The sequence below is a fragment of the Electrophorus electricus genome, chromosome 17 (genome assembly GCF_041902795.1).
Source record: "Electrophorus electricus isolate QZ-2024a chromosome 17, ASM4190279v1, whole genome shotgun sequence".
NCBI classification, from domain to species: Eukaryota; Metazoa; Chordata; class Actinopteri; order Gymnotiformes; family Gymnotidae; genus Electrophorus; species Electrophorus electricus.
In genome coordinates this window covers 11,617,263-11,643,506 of record NC_137513.1, presented here as the reverse complement: position 1 = coordinate 11,643,506, position 26,244 = coordinate 11,617,263, and the positions used below count along the sequence as shown (strand labels likewise).

Below are 26,244 nucleotides of genomic sequence, written 5' to 3'. Positions count from 1 at the left end.
AACTACAAGACATTGGAGCTTCCAAAATAGCACCAAAACAGGGTTTTGAAAAAACTAAACAAAAACAACAGAAGAAAATGACCCACCATCATGCAACAAATCTGATGTGCTTTCAAAAGCCACTGGTAGCAAAGTCTGGCAGCCATGTTCCAGAGGTTTGAGTCAGGCTATTACTGGGCTAGTACTCTTCTATTACTGGAGTTTGCAGATCATCTGTAGTCCACAGCTTTCATTCTGATTGTTGGAAATGTAACTGACTTACCACAGAATTCAACTTTTGCAATGGCTATCCAGTCATATTATCTAAAGTGCACTAAAAACAATGGGTTTAAGAAGAGTACACAAGCAATGACCAATGATTATTATTTTTGTTGTTCTTGAAAAAAATTTAAAACGATTACTTATGTCCATCTCTGTAAGTATTAGCACAAACACAGTGTATTTGTTACATATATAAGCTACATTGCAGATAAGATTTAGGTGAAACAGTGTAAGGCTGTGCATGTCTTAAGCAGAAACAAACAAATGGAAACTCCAAAGCTCATGACCTTTTCACTCTGTTCTATACTCAATCAAATGGGCTTTTGCACGAACCTTGCTTTGTCTCATTATTCTGAGATATGTACACCAAACATGCAGCACAAACAGTGAAGTGTGTTTCCACTCAGGTACTGAATTTTCCCTTGAATCATCTCTGTGTTCCCATGTGTGAGATCACACCATAGTGTGGCTGGCTATATGACACACTATCCAGAAACACTGTAACATATATTTATATGTTTCTGCATATGTTTTATGCAGATGTTTCACAAGACAGTATTCATTAATTGTATGTTTTTAAGTGATTTTTTTAAAGTCACCCCCCCCCCCCCCAAAAAAAACATTGCCAATTTGATTTTACTGTGGATATTTTATTTATTTTTTTTTAATGAAAGAAACAACAGTGACTGCAAAATCAAATACAGGTTAATGAAAAGCCACTAAATTAATGTATCTTCAAAAAGTTGCTGTATAGGAATACATGCGATATTGCAGCTAGACTTATTTACTAGGAATAAGCTAAATATTCTTATTTCATTCCTAGTAAATATATCTTTAGTTTGGATGGCACTGTAAGCATGGAAGATATCTGAGAAGAACCATTTACAGCATGAAGACACAAAAGCTGCGTTATTTTCACAGAAACTGCAGTAATAAAACCAGTTTGTGTGACTTCATATACACTACAAATAAAATGGAGACTAAGTATTTTAGTATAGATTCTTCTTTAAAAATGAATTCAAGAATGCATTTAATCATTTACACAGAAATATTGGAGCAAATCTTCAGTTTTGAATCTGATTTCTTTTGCAGTTCTCTAAAGACTATAGGGAAACACTCAGCCCTTTTATCATATAAACGTCACTTTGCCATATGTCTGGATACTACATGACAAATCGAAAAGACGTCCTTCATCATCTTTGTCTTTTGAAATCAGAAAGGGAGTCATCTGGTGTAACTAGTCACCTGCACATCCCAAACAATGCTATCAAAAGAAAACAAAATAAAATAACTAATGAAATATATAGTAAACATTTATATGCAGAGAAAACAAATTTTTATTTGAGACTTTCTTTCTGAACCATATGAGCCATATCAAGACAGAAAACCTGCATTTGGTTGACTACATGAGTGATTTTCCTTGTTCCTAGTGGCCAGTGTATTGCTGTGATGCCACTGGATTCAGTGAAACCAAATTCTGGTGTTGCTCAAAGTTGTAAAGAAGACCATGTGCACTTAGAATTACTCAGTTGTATAGCATTGCCATTTGCTGCATATAACATCTCAAAATTACTGTTTTTAAGACTACATGATTTGTTAAGTGTGACGTTGAATTGTCAAAAATTATGCTTAAATTTGGAAGAAGGAAAAAATCAATGACTTGACATTTGGAGAATCCTTAAAGTTAAGTATTAATTGAGATTAGGCTGAAAACAGTTTTCATCAGATTGAAGAGATATGAAAGGGAGTGAGTTTTAAATAAGAGAGACAAATATAAAGGCTTGCTTATGTTCAAATAAGGTTTACATGCAGTCAGTGAGCAGTCCTTCAGTGTTTCCGACTCGGTTCTGCATACACATCTCTGTTGCGTGTAGCTGGGTTCAGGCTCTGCCAGGGACAGAAATTCAAAATCAAATTTTATTGGAAAATTACAACGCTAAAGAATTTTGCAGGATTGTACAGGGAATTATCTATGAATCTCTTAATCTATCTATGTACATATACACAAAATTATCTGAAAAATGTACTGGTTTTGAGCTCACTGATGGTCTTACCAACAACTTATATACAAACAAACACATGCATAATTTACCTGATAGTCTGGATCAGGAGGTGTAGGAGCACCTGTCTGGCGTATGTGGGTTGCTGAAATATATAAGAAACAATTTCAAAATCATACATTTCCTACTATGCTATGAGTTGACATAGAGCTTCTGCTGTTGCACTGCTATTATGTCAATGCTTTCAATCCATAGAAAATCCTATGCAATGTTATAGATATAGACTATGTGCATATGTATCTTTTTTCTGTGTACATACCACAACAATTCTGGAGTTCTGTATTAACTACATAATTACATTGTGGTACATTTTAGGCACTGTTCTGTTCTTGCCAATAATGTGTAACATATTAGCCTTTAGTAAACTTTTATATTAGTCGTGTGTATGTGCCTGTATGTTTGTGTATTTATGCCTATAACTAAGCATTAAAGTAGGCATGTTTGTACTGTTTTTGTAAGAGACACTCAGTCTCACATCTCTGAGGAGTTGCAGATCCACTCTTCATCCGAGTACAGAGGTACACAATGAGGATGACCCCCAGGGTTAACAGAATGTCTCCAATTATGAGTCCTGATGCCATTGCCACATTCAGCTCAATGCAATTTTCACACACTGAGAGGTAAACAGAAAGAGAAATTAATTAAATAAAAGGAAAGGAATTTGAATGAATCACTCAAATTCAGATAAAAAGCTTTCATGCATCATTTATATATTCTTATAACAGTTAACATAGGTAGAGTTAGAATATAGCCTAATAACTTAGTAGTGTTTTTAATGCTTAATGTTTTTGAATATGATTGGGATCAATGTGCTGTTATTGAATGAATTAATTTCACACGAGCAATTTCTCACAAAAACTTGTTGGTGGAAGAATTAGAACAATATTTTTCATTAACGTGTAATATACAGTAAATGCGCTGCAAATTAAATAAATATCTATAATTTAATTTTACCCTTTATTCTGGTAAAGAAATAATATATTTCCTTTCCATTTTGGCAATAATGCAGTCCATCAGTTTGATCTGTGTAGTTGTTTATGACATATATATTATTTCCAGTTGAAATTATGTTTTGTTGATGTATTTTCCATTGTGTTGAGGTTTTTGGATATGGACACTCCAGAGTGACTCTTGTGAAAGAGACATCCACGTTTCCTGTCCAGAGAGGAAAAACACACAGATGTCATCAATTTTTCAGAATACCTGAGTTACAGGATTAGACATTGTTAGAGGTCTTTTTTCTTCATGTGCCTGAAGGCTGGTGGCATAGTTAATATAGTACTTACATTTGATTCAACAAAAGCTATGTAGATTACAGTAATTGAAAAACTAAGAAAAATGTTTTCTTCAGTTCTACTGGGACATGTTGGAGGACATTCTGTCTGTGTGCTTGATTGCGCCAGATCATTTTTTTTTCCCCTATGGTGTTCTTTGTGTCTGTACGGAGCATTTTGACTTCTTGTGAAAGAAGTATTCTCCTGCACTTTTTCATGTTTTTTTTTAAATATTCCATGTCTAATTCAGAAATAGCTGTAATAAAATTTTCAATGATTAATTCTAAACTATTTTCAGAAGTTTATTATACAGAACAAATGCTTTGTTTTGTAGTAGCTTTGCTTTGTTGAAAAGCGAAAAAACGCAATTATGAGTAAATGCATAATTCTGACTCAATTATGAATATACTATTCATAATAAAAATTATGAATAAATAAAAATTATTTAATTCCGATTAAAGATCAAATAAAGTGGTCTTTACCTTTTAGTTGATTTGTTCCCTCTTCGTCTTCATTACCTTGATCAGCAATACTGGCTGCAACTGCGAATATGAGAAGCACGCAGCTCATTCCACATTGGTTCATTTTGTCTCTCTCTCGTTTTCTCCAGCTCTGAATTATTATTCTCTCCAGTATATCTTGTGTTCAAAAGAGCCAAAACGACTTTCCTTTAGAAATATTTCTAATTACCAGGTTACCATCTGCTCGTTCTCTCTCTCTCTCTCTCTCTCTCTCTCTCTCTCTCTCTCTCTCTCTCTCTCTCTCTCTCTCTCTCTCTCTCTCTCTGGTGCGCTTCCTGCTACCATTCTTTACGTCGCAGAAACACTCAGGGTTTCGGTTGCACCTATCCTCAGTTTAAGGATTCTTTAAAAAATTTGCCTTAGAATAATTTTGTTTAGCACTCATCAAAATATGTTAAAATAATATTTATTTTTACACGTATTAGGGAAGGTTGATTTTTAAAAAAGTATTTTCTACCACATACGTTATTTTCCTGTTTGATAATGTCTTCTCGTTGTACATGTATTTTTGGACAGAAATGCACATCCGTTTTTTAAATGGATCGACTGGCCATATAAAAAGGCATTCTAGCGCCATCAGGTGGAGATACATACGTATATTTGAAGCGTGGTACCAGCTTGTACTGATTGTACGCTCTGTATGTATACGAGATAGCATACGATATAGTTGTTACTCTAATTTCTACAAACAACCACTCTGTTCAGGAAGAAGCCCCAAAAGGTTAATTAAGCTTTATCTGCCCATCATTAAATACAATGTATGCATATCAAATTCAAATATCTAATAAAGATCTTTGGGTAGCCTACGCAATAATAAATAATCTACATTGTGTTCAAAATGGCATATTTCCATAGCATATAGAGCGCGTAGTAAGTAACAAATCTTATCATATCTGAATACATCATTATACTGCATGACAACTCCCAGGATGACGTACTTCATCAGGAAAGATTTTGATGAAGTAATTCCACTGGAGCCGAGGTGTAGAAAGAGAAATGTTGAAACGTTTTATGTACAGATTTTATGCAAAGCTCCAAGTATAAAGGAGTTTGCAGTGAACTACAAACTCTTTTTTATTCAAAGTGCTGACAAGTCAAGTTAGTGTAAGTGATGGTTAGCAGCGTAGAGTGAGGTAATTTAACTTGTCCGGAGTCCTGAGTGTCAGTCCTATTGCCTGTTGCTCCGTTGTCAGTGTCTTGTTCTTTACAGTTCCTGCAGAACTTTTGGCTCTGAGTACTGTTTTAACACTCTAAACACTGACCCAGGCCTATGGATAGTGAAAGAACCATGCTAATCTGAAATGTTAAAAAGGTAAATTGTGCAGTTTATACACTCTGTATATGTGATGCAGAAAATCAGACCAGTTGTCCACTGACTTAGTCCGTATTTGTTCATTCTGGATAAAACAAAACATAAAAAAATAAGTCTTTTCACCATTTTATTAACCAGATTTTCTTCTAATCTTTCATTTCAAATGTTTCATTTAAAATATTCTAGGGTGAAAAACTATATCAGACCTAGACAAGAGCACATTACTCATATACATTTTCCATAAAACTTTATCAAATGAACACAAACAATAACTCATGTATCCATCAAATGAATATCACAATAAAATATGATCACATACATGCTCTCAATCTGTTTTATTAGAACAAAGGGGAAAAAGCCCCAACAAAACAGGATTATCTGCATAATATTCATGTTAATATAGTCATCAGAGGCATCAGAGTTTCAAGCCAACTGAAAACAACAAAGCAAAATATTAGGCTTCAGGTCATAAGATATTACCAGTATGAAAACATTTTTACAATGAATGGTGTTACAGGTCAATCAAATGAACACAACACAAACCACAAAAGCTTCCATAAACAATAACCAAAAGCAAAAACCAAAAGTTCTAAACTGAGGCTAAACCTGTGCTCAAGACAACACATACTAAATCAAACAATGGTGAAGCACTACATAAATGCTGTCATCTGGTCCATCTGAATGTCAAATGGTTTGTAAAAAAATCAAACAATTTACTTTAATAACTGTTTGCATTTCTTCTCCATCATTAACTCCAAAGGCATGCTCAATGAAATAATGTGTGATATTAGTGGATCTGCTTCGAAATAGATACAGTCCTGTACCAATAAAATCTTTGTGATTTTGAAAAAATACCAGTACTTTATGTTTTATCCCATTGCAAACAGTATGCCCAACTTTGGGCCATTCTGTGCCATCAGTCCTAACCCAGTTAGTGGAATAGATATTTTCATCCATTGGAATTTTGAGAGACCTGGTGAATTATTCATTGTCATTGCAGTCCACAAGAGAGAACAAAGGTAATGGATGAAATTCTTTGCATTGATATAAATAATGTGTGTTCCAATAATACCCAATTGACATCTGGTGATATTCTTGAAGTTTTTAAAGAGTATTTTTATACTCTTATAAGTGCAAGAGGACCTATTTTCCTTATGCATAAAGGGTAATGTATCATGAGATGATCTTTGGGTATTAAATTTTGATCTGGGTACATCTTAAAAAAACCTGGTTGTGCTGTGGTTAAGTGTTAGTCATTCCATAAGTAAGACTTGAAAAAATATGTTCATTATTTGCAACAAGACAAGCAGCAAGTTATATTTTTGATCTCCGTGTGGTACCACATCTCCTAAAAGTAATGGATTGTTTTTAACAAGACACAGAGTTTGATTGAACTCAATCCCAAATGTTGCACGCCAAGTTCACATTTTTGGCTGGATTTATGTTCTAAGCATCCATAGTCAAATGAATAGATTTGTGAAAGCCGATCCTGCTTTGACATAAACATCAGTCAAATGCCCAAACAACAACCTGACCTCATATTAAGCCATTCATTCAAGAACATTATGTATAATGTCAAAGGAAGAATTACTGCATACATGAAAAAACTGCACAGTGTAGTGTTGAATTTCTCTTCATCCAATATACAGAGTTTAGCTGTTGGTCTGACTGTAGAATGTTAAAATGCATTTTGAAACTTACCTTATCAAGCATTACAACTCTATGGTCATCCGTACAAAACATATCCTGGGCATCTCCCTTATGCCGAGTTTATACTAAACTACATGCTATACACTATATTGCCAAAGGTATTCCCTCACCCATCCAAATAATTGAGTTCAGGTGTTTCAATCACTTCCATGGCCACAAGTGTATAAAACCAGGCACCTAGTCTGCTCTCAGGAGCTCAGTGAATTTCAGCATGGTACTGTGATAGGATGCCACCTGTGCAACCGGTCCAGTTGTGAAATTTCCTCACTACTAAATATTCTGCAGTCAACTGCCAGTGGTATTATAAAAAAGTGGAATCGATTGGGAACGACAGCAACTCAGCTACGAAGTGGTAGGCCACGTAAAATGACAGAGCAGGGTCAGCAGATGCTGAGGCACATACAGCGCAGAGATCGCTTTCGAACTTTCTGCAGAGTTAATTCCTACAGACCTCCAAACTTCATGTTCAGATTAGCTCAAGGACAGTGTGTAGAGGGCTTCATGGAAAGGGTTTCCATGGCCGAGCAGCTGCATCCAAGCCTTACATCACCACAAAGCAAGGTCCATAAAGACATGGATGAGCGAGTTTGGTTTGGAAGAACTTGACTGGCCTGCACAGAGTTCTGACCTCAACCTGATAGAACAACTTTGGGATAAATTAGAGCGGAGCCTATGAGGCAGGCCTTCTCATCCAACATCAGTGTCTGACCTCACAAATACACTTGTGGAAAATTGGAAAATTCTCATAAACACACTCCTAAACCTTGTGGAAAGCCTTCCCAGAAGAGTTGAAGCTGTTATAGCTGCAAAGGGTGGGATGACATCATATTAAACCCTATGGATTAAGATTGGGATGTGACTCAAATTCATATGCGTGCTAAGCAGATGAGCGAATATTTTTGGCAATATAGTGTATGTATATATATATATATATATATATATAAAACTCACCCTCCAGGTGGTCTTTTTTCCTTCAAGCTCGGGTCCTCTACCAGAGGCCTGGGATCTTGAAAGTCCCGCATTGTATCTTAGCTGTTCCCAGGACTTGCACACTTCTGGATGGAGATCTCACATGTTGTTCCTGGGATCTGCTGGAGCAATTCACACAGTCAAAGTCAAATTTATTTCTATAGTGCTTTTTACAACAGCTGTTGTCACAATGCAGCTTTACACGTCTAAGTCCAACAGTAACAGTGGCAACCTTGGAAACCTTGAGAGGAACAAAGACTCACAAGGGTTGGGGGGGGGCATCCTCCTCTGGCTGACAATTATTTATTTGTCAGAGATAAATAAATCAAAAATGAAAAAATAAGCAAGTAATGTCTAGTCCAACTTTCTAGAGGTCCAAGTCTTGTCCCGAGGTGTGCATGTGTCCGAGACACTTCCCGCAATAGAATGTCCATTAAGGGCAATGGATAAGTAGTTGGCTAGGGTGGTGGTGTGGTGGGTTACAGCGAGGGATATCAGGGGATAGGTGGGAGTAGCCATGGCAGCTGAGACAGGATGAGGCTGAGTAACATCACTACATCAGAGGTAGGTCTACCTCAGCAGAAAGACTAGATTAGGCATGTCTAGGTATGAGGATGCGTAAATTAGGGAACTATAATGGGCAATGATGGACGTGGTGGATCGTAATGCACTAAGAGTTCTCTAAGGTACTGTGGGGCAAGACCAATCAGTGCATTGTAGGTTATTAGAAGTACTTTTATAATCAATACAAAATTTTACTGGGAACCAATGCAAAGTAGGTAAGATAGGAGTGATGTGATCAAATTTTCTAGTTCTAGTAAGAACTCTGGCTGCTGCGTTTTGAACTAACTGGAGCTTGTTTAGGCACTTAGTAGTACAACCTGATAGTATAGCATTACAGTAGTCCAATCTTGAAGTGATAAATGCATGAACTAGCTTTTCTGCATCATGTGAGCAGAGCATTTTCCTAATCTTTGAAATGTTCCTAAGGTGGAGAAAGGTGGTCATAGAAATATTATTTACATGAGCTTCAAATAAGAGACTAGGATCCATAATAAGATCTTTAACTGTTAGGGAAGATTGTGATAGGGAAGACTGTGATTGTGACACCCCTGAGGTTCAGTGAGTAATTAGAAAGCTAGGACCTAGCTGTCTCTGGGTCTAATAGAAGCACGTCTGTTTTGTCACTATTAAGTGACACTATTAAGCATTTGTCTCTAAGTAGCTGCCTGATGTCATGTTATTTCTAATGTGCTTTTTCTCATTGAAGAAATTCATTACTACTATGTAATGATGTAGTCTGAGCATTGGTATCAGTTTTAGTCCTAGTTAGATGTGCAATTGTACTAAATAGAAATCTAGGATTATTTTTGTTATTTGTTATATGTCAAGAGATAATCTATTTGAGCACTAATATGTGCCTTTCTATACTTGAGAAGGCTCTCCTTCCATGCAAACTGGAAGACTACAAGTTTATTGTGGCACTATTTTATCTTTTGATCGTTCTGTTTTAAATTGTGAATATGGGGTCTAGGGGTCACAGGGCTTACCACAGGCACCACTGATGTCAAGCTTTTCATGTTCCTTGTTCCTGATGTTGCACACACTCTCTGTTTTTCCTCAGCTGCTGAGCCATCTGCTCTTTTGGATTTGGGAGGATGCTTTGGTGTTTGGTTCTGGTCATTTGATGAAGTATCAAATTGATACATGTATCAAGTTTCACTTGATACAGATATTGATACAGGTATCTATACAGGAACGGGTCCCATATTCTGAAGGCCCAAATGCTGAAAGCGAAGAGTCCAATAAAAGAAGAAAACATGACAGATGAGACAAAATATGAAAGATAAAAATGTACCATCATTTCAGTCATTTAGCCATATATTCAGATTTAGTGTCATCATAAATAGGTAGGGATCCTAAACTTGTTGTGAGCTAAACATAAAACATTAAATTATGTAAGGATAATTACATCATTTGCATAATAAAAGTTAAAATAATCACATTTATTAACAAAGTCAGCACAAGAAAATTCATCCAAGCTTCAGGAATGTTTTGGAGTTACAGAATTTCACCAGCATAGTTTATATCTAAAGATGAAAAATTAGTACAATTAGGTACACAGGATACTTCAAGTGACCAAAGAATAAAAAATCTGTCAGTATCTCAATATTTAAACAAACTCGTTTAACTCATATTGTCACACTGTACCACTGGGAAGTGCAGAATGTTTAAATATTGGCAAATGTAATAGACATGTTAATCATACTTGACAAATTCTCTTCTAATTTCAACAGGATGGCTACTAGCTAGAACTTGAAACTGCTGTTATGTATTTGAAGTACTTTCATCACTTTGTATGTGTGACGATTGGCCACCCTCCTGGCATCCCTGTTTTATGATTTCTCTGTCATGTCTTTGTTTTTCCTTCTCTTCTTTGTTCCATTTTATGTTTTAAGGGGCAAAAAATATTTTGTTGCCCAGTGTTATTAAATGTGTTTAGATGAAATAACTAGCTACTTGAGTATTGAGTATTCTTTTAAAAACATAGTTTTTACTTTGACTTAAGTACTTTGACTTGACTACTTCTACTTGAGCAATTATTATTTTTGAGTAGCAGTACTTTTACTTGAGTGCAGTTTTTTGCTACTTTACCCACCTCTGTTTAACAGTCTGTCTGCCTGTTTGGTCTGTTTAGTAGGATATGTTACATAGATGTGTTCAATCACCAAGACAAATTCCTTGCATGGGTATTTCCTACTTGCAAAATAAAGTGATTCTGAACCTTCATAGATGACGTAGTGCTGCGTCTTCACGTGACGTAGCTAGAATTCCAGATTCAGACACAGATTTTAATACAAGTGTCAATAAAGTGTTTATTAACTCTGAAGTCAACTCTAGTCAATTCTAGAATTTGTAAGAGTGGCTGTAACATACTGAAATTCAGCACTGGTGATTTTGCTGTCCTGTCATAACCAAAGTTAGCCAGCCCAGCGTCTAACTTGTAAAACGCATATTGTAATCTACGTTCACATTATCAAACCGAAGGCCTCATTCACATTACCAACCTCAAGTGACACAAATCTGATTTTCATGGCTGCGTGGACGCACAAATCCGATCTATTCATGTCAGATTTTAAGCATTTCCTATGTGGTCCTAGATATGATTCGTATCCTATTCGTGGCCATGCGACTTGAACAAGACCAAGAAGATCGCATTTCATGTGGTTTTTTGCTTATACGCATATGCTTGCCTTAGTGGTAACAGAAGTTGCGAAAACAACAAAATCCAGTTTTTGATATTTTTCACTTTCTCAACTTGATTATGTACAGCTGGCGAACTTCTTGTCCTCCAGAGTAAAATACGATGCTGCACAAGCTACTGCCGTGTCCATTTTATCCGTTTTCCTACAGTGAGTCTCAGATACGTTTTGTGTTGGTGGTGACGCAGAAAACCTCTGCAAAAACTTATCCAAAAAGCAGGCACGTCTTCCTTTTATTTGGTAAACTATGTGTTTAAGGGATCTTTAACCTTAAATGAATACCAACCAACCTCATAAACAAATATAACCTTTATTATTCCTTTATTTTGGGGGGCGAATAGGAGGCAAACTACCGTGCCTGGGGCCCCTCAATTTGGTGCTACGCCCCTTGCACACGCAAACACAAAGTGTGAGTTCCCAAGGCACAAAAGTCGATGAGGCGGTAGAGCTCCCCCTGACGACACTCCCTTAAAAACAACAGTGTGTTATTCCAGTGCGATCAGCAGGACCCTCTTTGGGACCAAATCAGATTCTTCTCAAATTAAACAGCCCGACGCGGTGGAGTACTGTGGACGTCCTGCGTGCAAAGCCTGTCCAAATAGTCCACCTGATGTGCGTTAAACGGTCTCTCCTCTTGGTCCTGCTTGGACTCAACGCTTTGGGTAAGTGAATGGCAAAACAACAACACCAAAAATATCAAAAGTTAATATAAACTTCATGCTAAGACGTGTTTACGAATCGCGCAAAGGTAAAGTATCAAACATCGCATAAGTGCTAAATAGTCTTACATGTGTCTCAAAGGTTCTATTTAAACATTTAAAAGTTCCACCAAGAAAAACCTGACGTCTTTTTGCAGTCGAAACCTGTCTGTGCAGTTAATCTCTGTTAGGAAATATGACGTTTAACTCAATCATTTCTAGATTTAACTTTCAAACGCTATAGTGCGTCACATAACCTGGTATTGTTGTCATTATGGACCTTCTAGTTATAAAATGCAATTTTACATTGTTGGACATGTAGGTCCTTTGAAGTACGCTTGCGTTCTGTAGACTGGTAGCGTGTATAAAGGAACACGTTCAGAGTGCAGAGAAGGGTCAGTCTGCACATCAAGGAACTTATTCTCTATTAAACAATTAGTATGATTACCACAGGAATATATAACAGCAAATAAAATAAAAGTCAATAAAAGATTATATCACAGTGGACATGACTCATTGTGGTTGCAGAACTTAGAAGAGGACTGCTTAAAAAACCTTACTCTTGAAGTTGTAAATGGTTATCATAGTGTAGTGGGTAACAACGGTGCCTCCCTCCATAGGGGACTAGGTTTGAGTGCCTGTCCGGGCAAGTACTCTGTGCTATATCAATAAGAGTCCTTGGGCAAGACCCCTTACACTCGTCTACCTCTGTAACATGATTGGAAATTATAAGTAGCTCTGGATAAGCGCATCTGCCAAATGAGCAAAAGTAAACGTGTATTGTAAAATTGTCTCTACTCCTAGAAAGATGGATGAGCTTTGTTATAAACTTGGCCACATAATTAATTAATTATTTATTACTTTGATTACAGTTAGCTACAGAAACATGTATTGTGCGTTCTACATATCCTACATTTTTAGCCTTAATTCTTCAAATGTTTAGGATCACAGGGTGATCTACTGAGGTCATTTAGTAATTCTATCTATTAATACTAATAAGATTCCCATTAATAAACATTTAACACATTTAATTAAATGTAATTACATTATAATAATAATTTAATACATTTGCTTAATTTAACATTCCAAATTGTAATGTTAGCACTTTATCATTAAGAAAGGTCCTATTGGTTACAATAGTTAACATTTTTATTGAAAAAATAGTACCACTTCACTTGTGGTAAAATATATATGATCGTAGAACCTTTCAGCTTGTCAAAGACCGCAGGAGCTCTATTATTAGAAATTATTTAACTAACCCTGTTACAAGGCAGTTTCAGGAAGTGGCCCATCTTATTTGATTTTTTACCTTTAAAGTTTATTCCCTGGAAAAATGAATGAGCACTTCACAATGAAAAAGTTTATTTAAGGTTCCTGTGTTTTTTGGTTTGTTGATGGATTGGATGTACACTGAGATTGTACTAGATGCAACCGTAGCCTTTCAGGCATTGGTGGTATAAAATGTCTTTGTTTTTTGAGTGTTTCCTTTGGAACAAAATATCAGATAGAATCATATGTGTATTATATGTGTAAATGTCCTATTTGCTTGCTCTCTAACCTTAAATTGGAAGCTATTGCGGAGTTCATGTGTGGCATGTGTGCCAAAACACACTGGGTAGCATAAGGATTTGAGTTCTCCAGTCAATAAGCGTTGCTTGTTTTCTCTCAAGAGTTTCTGCTTTTAACTAGCACATAGGTTTAGTGAAGCCAGACTAGAAAATGCCTCATGATCCACTGTATATGTGTATGTGTGTGTGCGTACATGTGTGCTTGCATGCATGTATGTGTTTGAATTTGTGTATTAATTTCTTGTGTGTGCAAGACATTATCTGACACTGCCATCCCCACCCCCCAGCATGCATGTGTTAGCATGCCTCAGCAGTTGCGCCTTACACACACACACACACAGCTCATAAACTTTAGTGTGTGAGCATTATTAGGTGACATATGTAAACAGGCACTAATGTGTTTCTGTGTGTGCTCTGAAGCAAATTGTGTGTATTTCTATGCGTGTGCTTATGCAGCTGTGTGTATTTGTGTTTGTGTTTTCATCCATATGCATGGATCTGTTTGTTTGTGTATATATATATATATATATATATATATATATATATATATATATATATATATATATATATATATATATATTAGTATAAATGTATATGTACATTAGTATTAGGATTATTCCTGAGCACAGGATTCTCATCTATTTCTTATTAATTTAGTGCAGGAGAAGAGAACAGGTCAGAAGATATGGCTCTTGTGTTGTGTTTTGCAAAACCTTTTGTTGAAATGCTCTCTAGATTAAACCTTACTAAGGACCCACTTTATAACCACCACATTAGAATATGATGGTAAGAGCTGAGCAAGAACAAAATTGTATTCTTCAGCAGGAACATTTTATTAAGGTGTGTATGGATAAGGTGTTGTTTGTAACTATGTTCAGCAGCTGCTGAAGTAAGTAACTACCATGCAAGAGGAGAACAATAGCAGAGCTTTTTTGACTGCCATTGTATTCGCACAGCTTGTTACATAGACATTATTTTAGACCCCCAGAGGGAAGGACCCCCCCCCATTCTTTTTCCCTCATATTCTCATGGTCTGGCTCTCTGTCTGTCTCTGCCGCCCATCCTGTCTCTCTTTTGCTCTCTTTTAAAGAGGATTCACAGGAACAAACATTCAGTTACAGTAGCAGTTGGCAGCTGAATGTACCTAACATTTTACATCTAATTTATGTGATCTACATAAACTGAACAGCTATATATATATATATATATATATATATATATATATATATATATATATATATATATATATATATATACAAGATATCTAATAAAAATTATATGCATGCATAACTGAGTGGAAATGTAATACACCATAATAAACCTTGTGTCCATGTTTCCTAAGTAAAATAAATACACTGAGGCTTGGTTTCCAGCCACAGACCTGGTCACAGAAAAACTGCTCATTTTCTTTTAGTCAATAATATCACCACAGAGACAAAACATGGTGGAATGTATTGCCTTCTTATATAATAAGGCCAACCAATAAAAATCTAGTTCATTTACTCCAGATCCAGAAATCTTCACTTGCCAAGACAACTATTTTTACTTGCCTCAACATGTCTTTATAACTCTGTACTAACTGCATGACTTGACCAACTTCTCTTTTTTACTTTCTCTCTCACACACACACACACACACTTATTCTCTTATGTGAATGGGTTGTCAAAAAATTATAACATCTTAAAAATTAAATATAATGAGAGTTTGCAATAAGACATAAGATACCAAAGTTTTTTAAACATCTGTGATCAATGCTGTGATCAGTCAGTACTGGCAGGGCTTGGACTCTTGTGTGTAAAAGGGGCAATTCATTTTTCATTTGTTAGATAAAACCACTCTTTCTTTTTCTTTCTATCTATGTCACACACACACACACACACACACACACACACACACACACACACACACACACACACACACACACACACACACACACACACGCACACACACAAAGTGCGAGTGTTTCTTGGAAAATGCTTGCATGATTTCTGAGAGATGACTCCCCTAAAGCTTTCTTTTGCACTCAGTGTTCTTTAGCCAGTGCCACAGGTCCATATGAGTTGGTCTGTGTGCCAGCCATATCATTTGAGGGTGTGGTAGTTTTGATTGTGTGTGTGAGTTGTCTTAACTTAGTGCTTATGTTGGCCTGATCTCAGCATTCCTTTCTCTAAAGTATTTAGATATGAAAGATATAAAAGTTATTAACATACATGTTGGTGTTTTATCAGGATTTATTAGAGATTTGATTCATTAGTAGCTCAGCCCCCAGACATGTTTCATAAAGCCTATAAACAGGGAGGATGATATGTATGCAGCTTAGACTCTTTTCCAGTGAATTTCCATCATTATCAGTCACAAATGCTGTGAGTGTTTGGGCTGTATACATGGCTAGCATTATTTAAAGAGCTCTCTCTATATTAAATTGCTCTAACAGCTTTCTTTCTTTCTGTTTCTTCTTGTTGGAATAACAGGGGAAAAAATGGAAAAGTCTGCAAGGTTCTCAAAAGTAATCCCACATCCTCTTTCTCTCGCTCTTTCTCTCTAACTCTTTCTTTGTCTCCATTTGTGTGTCTCTGTAAACTTGAGCTTGTTAAAAACTCTCCCCATCACACAGAATATACCCTCTATCCTCCAGATGTGTCTGTGTGGCTATGAATCAGAGCCTGTGACTACCTTTTTCCAAAGCTATTTTGCAGATGTCGATAATGATGATGGCATTCTGGACAGTCTCCTGTTTGCTGCGGGACAAATGGCCTCGATGGTAGGCTGCTCTATTATTACATTAGGTCAGATGTGTAGATCTGCACTGTATTAGAGAAAAACAGTAGTGTAGTTTCAAAATGTGTTGTTTCTCTCACTCTCTCTCTCTCAATCTCACATACCTATGTGGAGCAGAATTTACAATTGGGTGGGCCAGTGTAAGTTACTAGCTGAACTAGACATTTTTCATAGAGAGGGAGTGTATCTTTGTGTGTTTGTGTGTTTCGAATCTCCACCACCACAGTTTCATTTAGGTCATGTATGAACTGAGAGACAGATAGAAACAAAACAAGACAAAAACAAAGGCAAGACAAACCAAGAATTTGCGCTTTATGTTTCTGCACACACACTCATCAGCATTCTGTGGTCATCCTGATAGTCCAGAGATAACAATTTGTAAGTGTATCTGTGTGTTTGTAGGCACAAAGGAATGAAGTATACAGGGATTAAAGTGGAGATTACAGGAAGTAAAATACTCTCTGATAAGACAAAACTTATTCCTGTTGCATCATTACACACACACACACACACACACACACACACAGGAAATTTCTAGCACACAATGGATTTTATATAAACCTGGCAAAAAAAGAAAGTAGTGGAACAAAATAACAATATGAGCTCAAAAGAACAGATTGAGACCCAAACAAGCCATTGCATATTTATTTGCATTTATTGTTTGGCTTTTTGTTTTTTTAAGAGGCTTTTTGGTGTCATACTGTTGCTTGTGTGACCTTCAAAAGCTTTGAAATGGCAGCCATAGAAAGTCTGGAATAGTTTCCTAAGTGATAACTGTAGTCATCTTCATGATAATTAAGGCTCACTGCTTTACTGATTTCTGAAAAACTAGCCTGCAGCCCAGTCTTAGCGGTAAAACTCATTAGGCACAATATATTGAATATGATTACTCTCTTTATGAAGAGTGTTTTTATAATTGATTAAAATATATGTTTTTATAAATTATCAAAAAAAACCAACAAATTTTCTATGACAGCTAGGTCAGATGCTGTAGGAATGAAAGCAGCAGAGAGATCTGATAATGTTTCTTAACCTGGGGTCCCCCAAACAGTTCATAAATTGTCTTTGTCCCAGCTCTCAGAAAACGTCTACCAGGTGTTCACTGTTCTTGTTTGACTGATTCAGGTGAACTGGGAGCTGGCACAGAGAAAGAATGTAGATAGACTATGGTCCCTGAAGGTGGGGTTGGCAAGCACTGCTGCACAACCTGGAGGGATCAGACAGATTGTTGGAAGCATCTTATCTTCATTGGGGACCAGGAAATGATCTGTGCTCTAGCTTTCTCATTCAGAACTGAAATGGAAAATGAATCACAATGTCATATGCACGTACTGAACATATATCTGGCTGTTATTTGCAACAATTTCATGTGATCTGATGCTGAACTGGCTTTAAAACCCTTCTTGTTGAGACCAGTGGCAGGGTATTAGACAATATAGAATGATTCTACTGTAAAGATGGTAAAGCTCCTAGACTGCAGCTTTTAGAACAAGAGTAACAGCAGATGTTGATTTATACACATTTAAATTATATGTAGTCACAAAAAACACATATGAGATCTGAGGTCTTATTCTTTCAGGAATTTCAGTGATGGGAGATATCTGATCTGCATGAAAAAGAACATAGTGAATAATTCGTAAATTTTCTTTAAAAAAAAAAAAGGAAGTCTGTAGTATGAAGTGCAACAAAAAAAGAAAACCTTTGGGTCCAGATGCTCATCTTCTGTAGCTCTGCTGGGAATTGCTGGTATCTGAGGTAACCCAAGCATGAATTTCATTCTCCTTTAATTCAGTAAAGAACAAGGAACTGGTTACATGTAAGATATATCAGACAAATGTTGGATAATGTGTAGCAGAGCACATGGAGGCCTGATGGACTGCACCTGCAAAAAATTCAGAGAGTGAGAGTAAGAGAAATATTTTTTTTAAAGAAAACATATGTTGAAGACAAGTACTTTTACTGTTAAACATTGTATACACCTAGTCCTAATCCATGTTCAGCCTATTCTTTAGTTGCAACTATAATTCTCCATCATTAAAATTCTCTCTTTCTCTGTCTCTGATTTTCTTCATCTTTTTCTCTGTCTCTCTCTTTCGTCATCTCTCTCTGTTGTTCTCTCCAGGCTGGCTAGGTGTTGGCGCCATGCGGGTGTACACATCGGGTCGCGTCGAGGCAGTGAACGGCACAGACGTTCGTCTAAAATGCACCTTCCAGAGCTCACATCCAATCCAGTCCATCACCATCTCCTGGAGCTTCAGGCCTCTTGGCCAAGGCCCTGTGGAGTCTGTAGGTCACAGGGCACAGAGAACACAGTGGTGTCTAGTGGACTGCATATATGTGTGGGGTGTCTGTGGATGTATGTGTGCAAGTGTAGGTCAAGTCAAATGTATTTATATAGCACTTTTTACAACCATATATAAAACTACAAAGGCATAATAAAAAGCAGAACTTGTTTAAAGCTGGGGTTGGTATCCCTCAGCAAATCTGACTTAAAATTAAATTAAAAAAATATATATAAAAATTATATAACTCTTTTTACAACAGATATAGTCACAAAGCAGCTTTATAAATGTCCAAGTCCAAGCTCCCAGTGAGAAAGCCAAGGGCGACAGTGGCAAGGAAAAACTCCCTAGAGCACGAGAAAGAAACCTTGAGAGGAACCAAGACTCAAAAGAGGTGCCTATCCTCCTCTGGCCAACAACGGTCACAACAATAGTTACAATATAAACAATAAAGAGCAGAATAAATAATGAAAGAGAAAAAATGAAAAAATAAGCAGTTAATGCCTAGTCTGGATTTCTAGAAGTTCTAGTCTGGTCCCGATGGTGTGCGCATGTCTGAAACCCATCCCTCACAAGAATGTCCATCAAGGGCAATGGAGATGTAGTTGGCTGGGGAGGAGGTGTGGTGGGCTACAGCAGTGGATATCAGGGGGTGGTGGGAGTAGCCATGGCAGATGAGATGGGTTGAGGCTCAGTAACATGATGACATCAGGGGTAGGTGTACCTCGGCAGAAAGAGAGACTACATTAGGCATGTCCAGGTACAAGAGTATGTAAATTAAGGAACTATAATGGGCAATGATGGAATCCGGCAGATCTGGCTATGGCAGCACAGCTAAAAGGAAAGAGCCAGAAGTAAACACAGGAATGAGGGCACCCTGGAACATCAGCACTCCACTGCTCTCAGTCAACAAACTTTAGTGACAAAAGAGAGGTGAAGTGACAGCATCATAACATCCCAGTTTCCCATCTCTCAATGCCCATGGACCCCTAGTTCTACATTTTTATCTAATATGGGAAGTAGTTAATAAAATGCGTGAATCTACAGGTTTTCAGCCTAGTCTTAAATATTGAGTGTCTTGAGTCTCAAACATTTACAGGAAAGTTATTCCATAGTGTGGGAGCTTTATAGGAAAAGGCTCTGCCCCCTGTGGTAGATTTTCTTATTCTTGGTACTAGTAAAGAGCCTGCACCTTTTGATCTAAGCAGACATGGTAGATCGTAATGCACTAAGAGTTCTCTAAGGTACTGTGGGGAAAGACCATTCAGTGCTTTGTAGGTTATTAAAAGTATTTTATAATCAATATGAAATTTTACTGGGAGCCAATGTAAAGTGGCTAAGATAGGAGTGATATGATCAAATATTCTAGTTCTAGTAAGAACTTTGGCTGCTGCATTTTGAACTAGCTGGAGCTTGTTTAGGCACTTAGTGCCTGATAGTATAGTATTACAGTATTCCGATCTTGAAGTAATAAATGCATGGACTAGCTTTTCTGCATCATGTGAGGAGAGTATGTTCCTAATCCTTGCAATGTTCTGGAGGTGAAGAAAGGCATTCCTAGAAAAATTATTTACATGAGCTTCGATCAAGAGACTGGGATCCATAATAACTCCAAAATGTTTAAGTGTTAGAAAAGATGTGATTGGGATACAATTGAGGTTTGTTGATTAATTAGAGAGCAAGGACCTGGCTGTCTCTGGGCCTAATAGAAGCACCTCAGTTTTGTCAGGATTAATTAAGAGAAAGTTCCTCAACATCCAGTGCCTGATGTCCTTTATGCATTTGTCAATAATACTAAACTGATATATGTCCTCTGGAGACATATAGCTGAGTGTCATCAGCATAGCAGTGGAAACTAGCACAGTGATTACTTATGTCACCTAGAGGTAGCATACATAAAGCAAAAGGCTGAGGCCCTAGAACAGATCTTTGTGTGACACCATAGCTAACCTTGTTGTATGCTGAAATCTCAATTTATGTTAGCAAATATGAGCTTAGCTGCTGAGGTACAGCTTTTTCTAGGATCTTGCAATTAAATGGGAGATTTGAGATTGGCCTGTAGTTTGACAGTTGACATAGGTCGAGGATAGATTTTTTGATATGTGGTCTGATTACTGCTAATTTGAATGATTTAGGTACATAGCCAATGGTCAAGAAGGAGTTTATTCAATTTAGTAAAGGTTCTATTACAGGTAGGATTTCCTTAATAAAGTGTGTGGGCAGTGAATCTAGTAAGCAAGTGCAGGATTTTGAGCATGAGATTAGAGATGTAAGTTCTGGCTCTGGGATAGGTGTAAAGGATTCTAGAGTGTTTTTTGGTTGTTCTGATCTCTAAGTAGCTGCCCGATGTCATGTTAATAATCTGAATGTTATCTCTAATGTGCTTAATTTTCTCATTGAAGAAATTCATGAATCCATTACTACTATGTGATGTTGTAATCTGAGTATTGGTGTCAGTTTTAGTCCTAGTTAGATATGCAATTGTACTAAATAGAAATCTAGGATTATTTTTGTTATTTGTTATATATCGAGAGATAAGCTGTTTGAGCAGTAATAAGTGCCTTTCTATACTTGAGAAGGCCCTCCTTCCATGCAAGATGGAAGACTACAAGTTTAGTGTGGTGCCATTTACAATATTTTTTTCGAGTGTATTTGTATGTGTCAGTTAATCTCTTTGTGTGTATGTGTCTGTGTGTGAATGTGGTTATAAATCTGTATATGTGAATATTTGTTCCAGTGGTCCATGTTCTGGAGTGTGTTGGATCCGCTCCTAAAGAAGTCAGGTGTATGTGGGTGGATAATAACACTGGAATGCAGAGATAGAGTAAAGTCAATATGTAGATTAAATATTTACTTACTTTGGGAAAAAAGGTCTAAGTAGGACCAATTCAACAGATGTGGTCTAAAAAAATCCAAGGTTTTTTTTCCTTTAATTTTCAATCAATATTGAGGCTGAGATCAGCCTCTGTAATAAACAAACCAACAAATAAGACAATAAAATGACTGTTTACACTTATGTTGCACATTCCTCAAGGTGTTCTATTACTACGAGAGGCCCTACCTCCCAACCGAGGGCCGCTTCAGGAAGAAGGTGTCCTGGGTAGGGGACATTTCATCATGGGATGCCTCCATTATAGTGCGAAGCGTGTTGTTCAGCTATAATGGCACCTTTAGCTGTCAAGTGAAGAACCCACCTGATGTCCATGGAAACGTCGGAGAGGTCCAGCTGCGAGTTGTCACCACAGGTGGGTGCTTAGGGTCTGGCAATACTAATTGAAATACAAGTCTTGGTCAAAAAACTGGATTTTAAAAGTCCTTAAATCCACCCATTCTTGACTAATCTCATATGTAACATGTATGAGAATACCCTTAACAATATTAATGATAATAACTATAATCTATATTTGATATAAATATAGGATTTGCCATTTTTCAGCCTGTACTTTTTTAAAATGGTTGTTTTCTATCATTTATAACTAACTGATACTGACAGCGTCAATATTGATAAACCTACCACTCCTCTGCAGTTTCTTAGCGGACTTAAAACTGTACAATGGGGCAATCACCCAAGTATTTACTTCTACCAAAAAAACAGGAAAGTCAGTTTGCAGATGCTGCCAAGAGAAGTAAATTGCTAAAGACATTGTGCCATGCACAATTATAAACAATGGCAAACATGAACTTTATAAAGTTAAAATGTGTACTGTCTTTTATGAAGGTAAAACGTGTCCTGTCCTTTGGTAGGAATATCAGTTCTTCCTGCTCTCTCCTCTTTCACTTTTCAGCCTCTTTCTCTGAGATTGTAATTCTCACTGTCGCCATCGGGGGTGCGGTCCTGCTGATAATCATCGTCCTCATCACTGTTATGTTTGTACGCCGGTGTCGTAATGCAGAGCAAATGGAGTGTGAAAGAACGACACTCCGACGAGACCAAAAAGACCTTGTGGTGTGGTGAGAAAGAGAACTAGGGCAGAGGAAGGAAAGAGAGAGAGAGAGAGAGAGAGAGAGAGAGAGAGAGAGAGAGAGAGAGAGAGAGAGAGAGAGAGAGAGAGAGAGAAATGATGTAGGGAGGGAGAGACATTTCTGCTACCTACTATATGCATGTTTCCTCTCTCTGGTGCCCCCACTGGCTTGGATGGATATTGTATAATAGTTCTTGCTACATATAATATTGCTGTGAGTGTGACTGTCCAGCACTGATCCAGATAAGGGGTATTTTGCAGTTCCAAAATTCCCAGTGAGGTTCCCCATTTCCCAATTAATTCTAGACAAATGTCAAAAGTGTTTAGTAGGACTACTATTGCTCTGTTTGTCTAGGCTTCTGGCTTGTGGTTACCCAGCTAACTATTTTATTCACTTTGTTCCTGACTATAGGCAAATTATACAATGTTCAAAATTTACATGTTGAATGCTTTGGGAATGTTCAGTGATCAGTTTAATTATATTCATTGAGCAATATTCTACAAAATGTTTTCAGAATAGTCCTGTTCAAATGTTCACTGTGAACATCCCCAAAGGAAAAAAAAACCTACAAAGGAAAACAACAAAAACAAAACCTAACAAAAATATAACATTAAAATGGCGTTCAAATAACATTGTAAACAGAAGTTTTAATCGTAACAATCTGGGAACCTTTATCAAGGACATGTGACATTAATATTCAGTTAGCATTATGTTCATAACATTTCCTCCCAATTTTGTCTCCCACCCACTGTGTATTTCTGCTTTCCCACCTTCTTAGAGTTGGAATTAACTAAGCACCTAGCGAGCAAAAGCTATCTAGTAAGCAAAAGCAATTATCAAATATACAGTATAATTTCAATCTTGAGGATAATTCTCAAGACTGTAATTATGGTGCATGTATAGCTGTGCTGTCAAACAGAACCCTAGATTGTAATGTTTTTTTCACATGGAGCAATAGTAATGATTGTCTTGTCTTTGAATAACAAATTCTAAGCAAACTTAATTTTGATTTTATAGAACATAGTCTCACAAAAAAAAACAAGGCAAGTCAGTGATACCAAAGTTGCATGTTGGAGACTAATGAGTTAATTCTAAACATGTTAAACAAAGCATTAGATGAGGTTGCTCTCACATTAACTACAGAAAAAGTGTAAGCTGTGAGACTGTAACAATGGCCTGTCAGTCTGGCTTTCTTACTGGAATGTTATGGACTATCTCCAGTTCTCAGCTCAGATGTTCAGCTAATTTGACCAATTTGACTGAAAGCCTCAGAAAACCACAAACAGCTTTGCCTGACTCTTAATTATTGACATGTTCATTCTTTTTTTTTTTTTTTTGATGAATACAGAGCGAAAGCACTGTGCCTATCAATATATTTTTTACATAAACTATCAAATCTTTTGCAATTTTTTGAATGCACTAAAAACAGTACTTCTTATTAGTTCTCAAATATAGGAATCTTTGTTCCAAAATTAGAAATAATATATTATTGAGATATTTTATGACTTTGAGATGTGTGGCATTTCATTCAAGTCTAACTCATTGTTTGGAAACGACTACAAGGGTTGTTTGCTGGCTTTGCTGGGATACCAAGGTGTCCTCAAAATTGTTTTTGTGAAATAAACCAATACACAACACATTCATCTCTCTGCTGCATCCAATCTAAAAAGGGCATTTATTATTATTTTACTGTCACTTAAAGCATTTGCTTTCTGATCAAATTCTTATCATTACTTATTTACTGACAATTCTTATTAATTGGTGTCCTGGTAAACTAATTAAATCATTACAAACAATTTTGTTTAAACTAATGACAGCACTGGTAGAACCATCAACAGGTTAGTAAACATGCATCAACAGAGCATGGTCATCAGGACACTATACTGCTCTGCTGAGAGACTTTGACAGAATGTTGTGTGCGTTGGAGTTAACTGGCTGTCATATGCCATATACCTTATTGCACCAACACACATTCACACACATGCTGCTGTCACATAGATTATGTGTATTTAAAATGTATCTGTGTAAATTTGGCCATACCATATATATATATATATATTACAGACCATTTGCTAAATGTATGTAAAAATCATGATGATGAGTTTATGACGTACTAATTTGTCCTGATTATAGCTCCTTCATATACATTTTATGTTTTTCTTACATAACCCCTCACTACACATTTTAATGTTCATGCTGCTTTATAACACCCCTATTTCAAACTCATTTTAAAGTTAAGGGAATTAGCTGAGGTGAGCCATGTGTGTTGGGAACAAAATACTTCAGGGCATGGGTGAAAACCACTGTACTAAAGGGAGAAAAGCACTGAATTGAATGGCAATACTGCATCCCATGGGTTGGACTTGGGTACTGCAGTATGAAAGAACAACTCATTTTAATTCAGAAACAACACTTAGATTTTGACTGAGAATTTAAATTATTCATCTAAAAAGAAGTTGGGGTGAAATATTATTGTAAAAGGTATGGAAACACTTTAAATTTAAAACAGATCTTCAGTCCATTGCATTAACGTTGATGATGTAACACAAGAAAGAGAACAATTGATAGTAATTAAATCTCAATTTATTTTTTAATTGTAAAAAGGTTGAAAACAGTACCATAGATTCAAGGAGCTTCCAGGAAGGAGCTGGATCTTGGCAGGCCAGTAGATGTACTGGTGTAGGGCATAAATGGCTGAAAGTAGGACTGCTGATTCTGGGTCAGCTGTATTTTTATATACCAGCTGACCAATGGCTGGGATGCTGACCCCAGATCAGCCTTCTCTTTCTGATATGATGGACAATTCTGCTCTTCAAAAACATGTAACATGCTTTCTTTTGTAGATTTTATAATAAAAAGTGATATTAAAATAATGAATGAACTCTTTAGTTGATTTGGAGAGTACATTTTCCAGTGACACTGGAAACACAGTCAAAGTTATGGTCACAATCATAATATTGCTACAGTCATAGATATGGTTATAGTAATGCATGTGTGTATTTATGAGTACATGGGTCAAAGTTTAACATACAAATGTGAATGTGAATGTCATGCCAATAAAGCACTATTGAATTGAACTTAAATTGAGAGAGAGACTAATAGTGTCATTTATTCTATATCAAATAATGAAAACTAACCTTATCCCTACCTCATACCTTCACATTGACTGGCCAGGTAGAGCCTGCTCCCCTATTTGTTTATTTCAAACACACACTCTTCCTCTCTTACACTTATTTCTTTACTCGGCACCTCTCTCTCGCGCTCTCTATCACACAGAAACACACACACACAAAACAAACAAACAAACAAAAAACTACCACACACTAAAATAATGTTACTGTGATCCTGTCAGTTAACCTTTTATGCCATTTATTGATTGATATAAAAACTCGATGCAATTGTTACCTGATGTTTGTTTTGACTTGGCAGTCTGAACATCAGTTTCAACAGCTCATCAAAGCACATTGGACCTAAGCTTTTATTAAACTCACTTATCACGCCCACTGCTGGCTAACAAATTAATGTGAAAAGACAGAAGGAGAACACCGATTTTGTAGGTTTTATGACAATATCTTCTCAAATAAA

General features: G+C 36.7%; 2 protein-coding genes across 4 annotated transcripts; one reads left to right on the top strand and one right to left on the bottom strand.

Moving 5' to 3' along the window:
• Positions 1 to 1,109: 1,109 nt before the first annotated feature.
• LOC113581196 (T-cell surface glycoprotein CD3 epsilon chain) lies at positions 1,110 to 4,341 on the bottom strand. Its single transcript, XM_027016161.3, has 5 exons — positions 4,078 to 4,341; positions 3,276 to 3,476; positions 2,797 to 2,934; positions 2,354 to 2,406; positions 1,110 to 2,148 (listed from the first exon to the last, which is right to left on the bottom strand). The coding sequence occupies exons 1-5, from the start codon at positions 4,178 to 4,180 to the stop codon at positions 2,089 to 2,091; spliced, it is 555 nt and encodes a 184-aa protein (XP_026871962.2). The 5' UTR covers positions 4,181 to 4,341; the 3' UTR covers positions 1,110 to 2,088.
• Positions 4,342 to 11,801: 7,460 nt separating this feature from the next.
• On the top strand, positions 11,802 to 25,746 carry LOC113581200 (myelin protein zero-like protein 2). Of its 3 annotated transcripts, none has more exons than XM_027016170.3 (4): positions 11,802 to 12,032; positions 18,537 to 18,700; positions 21,731 to 21,941; positions 22,482 to 25,746. In XM_027016170.3, the coding sequence occupies exons 1-4, from the start codon at positions 11,981 to 11,983 to the stop codon at positions 22,649 to 22,651; spliced, it is 597 nt and encodes a 198-aa protein (XP_026871971.2). In that variant the 5' UTR covers positions 11,802 to 11,980; the 3' UTR covers positions 22,652 to 25,746. The 3 variants fall into 3 exon arrangements, with proteins under 3 accessions (XP_026871971.2, XP_081556359.1, XP_081556358.1); XM_081700233.1 differs by lacking the exon at positions 11,802 to 12,032 and adding an exon at positions 14,903 to 16,397; XM_081700232.1 differs by lacking the exon at positions 11,802 to 12,032 and adding an exon at positions 18,056 to 18,169 and having other exon boundaries at positions 18,267 to 18,700.
• The last annotated feature ends 498 nt before the right edge of the window (positions 25,747 to 26,244 follow it).